The sequence below is a fragment of the Copadichromis virginalis genome, linkage group LG7, assembly GCF_057382275.1.
Source record: "Copadichromis virginalis isolate Kocher_CV1m ecotype Utaka linkage group LG7, C_Virginalis_male_GT1.1, whole genome shotgun sequence".
In the NCBI taxonomy this organism is placed as follows: domain Eukaryota; kingdom Metazoa; phylum Chordata; class Actinopteri; order Cichliformes; family Cichlidae; genus Copadichromis; species Copadichromis virginalis.
Genome location: NC_140624.1, coordinates 68,462,009 through 68,468,275, shown reverse-complemented (window position 1 = coordinate 68,468,275; position 6,267 = coordinate 68,462,009). Strand labels below are relative to the sequence as shown.

General features: G+C 41.9%; 1 protein-coding gene across 3 annotated transcripts; it reads left to right on the top strand.

Annotated features, from left to right (window-relative positions):
* Positions 1 to 230: 230 nt before the first annotated feature.
* On the top strand, positions 231 to 5,918 carry LOC146706710 (mixed lineage kinase domain-like protein). Of its 3 annotated transcripts, XR_014921606.1 has the most exons (4): positions 231 to 287; positions 501 to 750; positions 4,916 to 5,686; positions 5,885 to 5,918. XR_014921606.1 is itself a non-coding variant. In XM_085464930.1 (3 exons), exon 3 carries the CDS (start codon positions 4,922 to 4,924, stop codon positions 5,579 to 5,581), a length of 660 nt encoding a protein of 219 aa, XP_085321056.1. In that variant the 5' UTR covers positions 231 to 287; positions 501 to 750; positions 4,916 to 4,921; the 3' UTR covers positions 5,582 to 5,918. The 3 variants fall into 3 exon arrangements, 2 of the variants coding, with proteins under 2 accessions (XP_085321056.1, XP_085321057.1); XM_085464930.1 differs by having other exon boundaries at positions 4,916 to 5,918; XM_085464931.1 differs by lacking the exons at positions 231 to 287; positions 501 to 750 and adding an exon at positions 3,508 to 4,611 and having other exon boundaries at positions 4,916 to 5,918.
* Positions 5,919 to 6,267: the final 349 nt, after the last annotated feature.

Genomic DNA, 6,267 nt, shown 5'->3' with positions numbered 1-6,267 from the left:
CGTCTGTGCTCAGAACATCGGCTCACTCTGATTCAATTCATGTCAGAACAAAACCAAGAACAGCTGGGTGGTAACTAAGTACAAAATACTTAAGCATTCCAGGTATCCGTGCTTTACTTTGAAGTATTCTGCTGATAATAAACGGGGCTAACGCAGATCGTTGTGTCTGTTGCTGTACGTCAGCACAGAGATGTTTCAGATAAATCACCTAAAAAACTCACAAGAATGAAATTGACATTCATTTTCCTCAACACCTGAGCAGCAACACTTGTGACCTCCACTGACTGGTAAATACCCAAACTCTTTACTCCTCTGCTCCTGTACGATGGGAGATTTTACCCTGGAGTCATCTTTGTTAAAACCAGCAGCAGTTTAATATTTTTAACTATGCTTTGAAAGTGTTTTCTTCAAATGGGAATTTAGAGTTGAAACGTGTTGTATTCAGCAGCCAGAGGCTAAATCCTGCCCTTCACTAACTTTAATACATTTTGACCTGCCAGGTTGTAGCTGTGGTCCGGTGCACAGAAGAGTGCACCTCTGCTGCATTTGCAATAAAAAGCTGACCAACGCAGAATGAAACTTAAAGGGAAGTTGGTGCCGGAGACAAAGAGAAACCTGTGCATGGATCTTCTCTCTTGATTTGTTGCAGGGAGGCTGCAGGGAGTCACTGAGCTCAAAGGAGTGTGTAGCTACGGCACAACAAGCAGTTTCTTTGAGCCGAATATAAAAGTGACGGAGCTTTATGTGCAGGTAAGTTGTAAGACTACGCCCGTTGTCCAGCGTGCTGTTGCCTAAATAACAAAGAAAACAATGACCCTGTCATGTCTGCGTCAGTCTTGAAAGGACAAACAGCATAATTATGCAGTTGCCACTTTAAAATAATCCTTCTTGTCAGTGGAAATTCTTTGTCATTTCCCAACGCGGACACTTGCAGCATGCTCTCATTTATGAGAAACTGGTGGAGTTTCTACGCCCAAAGATAACGATCTTTCCTCAAATGCATTCTTTTGTAAAAACAAACTCACAGTGAAGAATGTGAAGGTGGACACGTATCAGTGCCACTCTGTTAACCTGCTTAACCTGCAGTAACCGAACATTCAAGAGATTCCCCACCCCACCCCGAATGCACAGACCGAGTGGATAGCTCACAAAATGTGTCTTTTTTCACAACAAATTCTCTCTTAATGTCCATGAAAGAACTAGAAAAGCTGATCGCGTCCTTGATTGTTAACGTGAGCTTGTCCATTGCTCAAATGAGCTGAGCTTTAAATCAGCAGAAATAAAAAGCTAAGTGTTTCTTTAATACAGCAGTTAAATGTGGAATCAGCTGCTGCCACTGGGTCCAGTTTTACACGTTTGTATGAAAGTATATTTAAAGCTCCAGAAAAGTTTCATTTACCCCTAAAGATGCAAAATGCTCTTCATGCTTCGTTAGAAACTGCATTACTTATAAATGTGGAAATTATATATTTATTATTATTTATTTTTAAAAAAGGAGAACACTGAGGTCGATTAGCTCAGAACTTTGTTTTATATCTTCTCTTTGAACAAGATAGAAATTTAGGGGTAACATGGCCTTACAAACCTATTACACACAGCCTATTCAGTTCATAGGCTGTGTCTATGAACTAAAATTAGTTAAACAATTGGTTAACATTTCTGTTTTTACGTTTGACTACGCACGTTTAGCTTCATTTCTGCAGTTCCACAATAGTATGTGTGTTTTATCCCTGGTATGAAAAATGTTCAGCTGCTGACGGGACAGAGTTCTTTGGAGTCGTGATGCAAAAACAACCTTTATCTTCACGGCGATGTCACACAGACACACTGAACACTGATTCTGAGGAATGCTTGACTTAACAAACACTGGTTGTTGCACAATCACAAAGCAGAACATGAACATATTTCAGTCTTCTTCTTCCTCCTGCTCCCTTCAGGGGGCGCCACAGCAGATCATCAGCCGCCATCTCCTCCTATCCCAGCATCCTCCTCTGTCACACCAACCCTCTGCATGTCCTCCGTCACTGCGTCCTTTGAGGTCTTCCTCTTTTCCTCCTGCCTGGCAGCTCCATCTTCATCACTCTGTCCAGTATATCCACTGTCCTTCATTCCCTGCTTGGTCATCTCTTTTCACTTCCTGTGTCATTGTCTTTTATTTTCTTATCTCTAGTCTATGTCAGAGCGCCTGTTTCCAGGCCCCGTCTGCGGTCTCCAGTTCCTTGTGCCTTTGGATTTTCTCCCTTTTGGACTTTTCACTTTTGCCCATTGGGACTTTGTTTTGTTTTCTCATTGTTTGTTAAATCTCACCTGTTTTCCACGTCTGCATTTTCACATCTCAAAGTGATATTTGAGTCAATTTCAGGGCCTGTAAAGAAGTTTAATCAGTAATTCAGCTTCTACCAGGTTCTGACTGTGAGCCTCAATTACACATACAGTCGGGGAAGATGGCCCCGCCCCTCCCTGAGCCTGGTTCTGCTGGAGGTTTCTTCCTGTTAAAAGGGAGTTTTTCCTTCCCACTGTCGCCAAAGTGCTGCTCATAGGGGGTCACATGATTGTTGGATTTTTCTCTGTATGTAGTATTGGATTGTCTACCTTAGAAGAGGAAAGCAGGTATTTGTTAGACCTTTCTCAACTTCAACACATTCTGTATACATGTTCTTCTACATGAGGTGTATATGTACAGTGGCAAGTGTTCATATTTTCTGCTTGTGAAGTTGTGTCTCATTGTTGTTTTTTAAATTCTTCAAATGCAGTCATCACTTCAAACTATTCACAGTAAATGATTTTTTGTTTCTATGGGCGGAGTCTCCAACTTTGTGATTGCAGCCTTTTCTTAGAACATAAATCTGTGTGTAATCCACCAGTTTAACGTATCCTTCCAGTTACTTTGGAAGCTCTCACACTCAGACCTCTGAGCCGAATCTGAAACTTCCTTTTTGAGAGATTTCAGGTTCAGCTCATCAGAGCTTCCAGATGAAGTTCATCCCAGTTTAATTCTGATACCACTTACAGGGACGCTTCCCCTGCTCTTTGTGATAAATCCTTAAAGTATTTTTCTGGAAAGATCTCAGCTTTAAGGGCTTCTCATCCATCTCATTCATCATCAGTTTTAGACCCAGTTCCAGCCTCTGAATGCTTGACTGTCTTCCAACAGTTTGAGCCAGTGTCTTATTCTGCTTTAAAAGATATAATTGATCATCTCAAAATCTCTGGTTCCCCGCATGATATTCTTCCTTCTCGTTTCTTTAAGGAAGCTTTACATGTTATTGGTCCTTGTATCTTATCTCTGCTGAATGCATCATTGTCATCAGGTTGTGTACCGTCTGTCTTTAAGCATGCTGTTGTGCAACCTATTATGAAAAAGAAAAATCTTGACCCTAATGCTCTCACTAACTACAGGCCGATCTCCAAACTCCCTTTTATTTCCAAAATATTGGAAAAGGTAGTTCTAAAACAACTTCAGGCCTTTTTAGATGTAAATGGTATTAATGACAAGTTTCAGTCTGGTTTGAAACCTCGCCACAGCACAGAGACAGCCTTACTTAGAGTTTTTAATGATCTTCTTTTAACTGCTGACTCTGGATATTCTGTGGTCGTAGTTTTACTTGACTTGACTGCTGCTTTGGTTAACCACAACATTCTTCTATCAAGAGTGGAACATGTTGTTGGTCTCAAAGGTTTTATCTTGGTTTAAATCCTACCTCTCAGAGAGGTCGTTCTCTGTTGCTATGGGGCAACACTCCTCGGCTTCTGCCCCTATTTACTGTGGTGTGCCTCAAGGGTCCGTGCTCGGTCCTGCTCTCTTCTCTTTGTACATGTTGCCCTTGGGATTAATTTTTAGTAAATACAACATCTCCTTTCACTGTTATGCTGATGATATCCAGATTTATTCACCTTTGAAATCCGATGTGACTGCTTCTTTGCAACCTCTGTTCAACTGCTTGCATGAAGTTAAAATTTGGTTATCACATAATTTTCTTACATTGAACGAGACCGAAATCATAGTCTTTGGTAGTCACACTCCGCTAAACCAGTTAGCTGATGCCCTAGGCCCTCTCGCTAGCCATCTCTCGCCCACTGTAAGAAACCTGTGAGTGTTCCTGGAGGGCTCTTTTAAACTTGAGAAACAGGTGTCCACTGTGGTAAAAAACAGCTTTTACCAGTTGCGTCAGATATCCAAAGCAAAGCCGTTCCTTCCTTTAAAAGACCTTGAAAAGCTTATCCACGCATTTATTACATCCAGATCGGACTACTGTAACTCCCTCTACTCGGGCCTCCAACACTCCTCTCTTTGCCGGCTTCAGTTAATTCAAAATGCAGCTGCGCGTCTTTTAACAGGTACGAGAATTCATGAACACATAACTCCAATGTTAGCCAAATTACATTGGCTCCCTGTTAAATATCGCAAAGATTTTAAAATTCTTTTGTTCACTTTTAATATTCTGAATAATTTAGCGCCCAGCTATCTGAACTACTCCACTCATACAATCCCAACAGAGCAGATCGTCCAATCACAGGCTCCTAGCACAACCTAGGTCTCGAATGAAGTCGAGAGGTGACCGGGCCTTTGCATCCGTGGCACCCAGACTCTGGAATAACCTCCCTGTTCATGTTCGTACTGCCGAGTCGATCCAGTCTTTTAAATCACGTCTTAAAACTTATCTTTTTACTTTGGCTTTTGATTCTAACTAGTTGGTCTAGCTTGTTGTGTTGTTACCTATTGTTTGTTGTCCTGTTTTATTGTTTGTTTTAATTGTCTCATGCTTATACTGACTGTGAAGCACTATGGTCAACACTGTTGTTTTAATATGTGCTATATAAATAAATTTCGATTTGATTTTGATTTGAATTCAGTCTAGTTAAGTTTACTTCTCCATGGCACCGTTACAGTTCTGTTACCTTTCTTTCCTTACAGTTCACCATGGATAAGCTGGTCTCCGAACTTTTCGGCCTCTGCCCAACCATCATCGAGATGTATGACAATATGAAGGACAATGACGAACGCTGCAGGCGGATTGCTGACAGGGTCAGAGCTTTGGAGGGACTGGTTTTAACCGTCAAAGAAAGGGGATCAGGCAGAAACTCTGGCGCTGTGGAGAAAGCGCTGAAGGAACTCCACACCATCTTGAAACATGCTGAGAAACTGGTGTCAAAATTCTCAAAAAATAATCGGCTTAAGCAGTTCATGATGTCAGGCAGCATTGGAGCAAAGTTCAGCGAGGTGAACCAAAGACTCACTGAGAACTTCCAGATGCTTTCTGGAGCTCTGCAGGTTGAGCAGAGCGACATACTGCACAAGGTGTATGAAACTGTTTTAGGGCGCCCCTACACACCGCTGCCTAACCCCCCATGTCCTACGTTTTCCCCAGCAGCACCGCCTATCCCCTCTCCTCCCGTGCCTGCCGCCTACATCATGGCACCCATGCGGGCTTCGACGCCTGTTCTGGCCCAGCCTTTCTGCAAAACTACAACAGTTCGCGTTCTTGTCTCCAATAACATGCCCCCGATGCCCGTCATTAGGACCATCAGCCCTGTTTCTGTCGTCAGAACTGTTTCACCGATGGGTTTTCGGCTCTACTAGTTTGGCCAGTCGCTTTGCATGATTTGTGATCAATAATAATCCCTATTTAATCCTCATGGGCCTTCATTCCTCCTGGAAGGTCTTCTTGACTGGGAAGCTGTGAAGGTAACTTTCATTCTCGAGAAATTCTTTTGTAAAAGAAATACTACTTTTTTTTCACGATTAAATAGATTTGAGAGGGATTCAAAAACAAACAATTTTAATAAAGTTTTGTGAAACAATGAAATTATTCCTTGCTGAAATGAGTGCACACATATTTATTCTCTTTCACATTGTTATGTAATTTGTGTCCTCTTGTCCTAGTGCTAAATGAATCTCTAATAAATCAAGGAGCCTATGTGTGTCTGTGTGGTTTTCATCTAATTTAACAATCGTTCATCTGATCTGCTTCAAACTGTGCAGTCTGAGGATGCAGCGTGGTGATCAACAGTCATGTCATGGTCCTGCGGCCATGACTCAGTGACTTTGTGTTTATGTTCTTTATTGTTATTATTCTCTTTATTATTCTTGGGCTGTTTTGGGATGGTTTGTGTTTTGGGATTTTAGATACTGGGTTTTGGGTTTGTGCTCCCTCTGTTGGTCCCTGGTGTTAGTGTTCCCCTGTCTCGTCAGGTTAATCAGGTCCAGCTGTGTCTCCCACCTGTGTGTGATTTCCCAGTGTCTCTTTGTGTACTTATAGTGTGTGT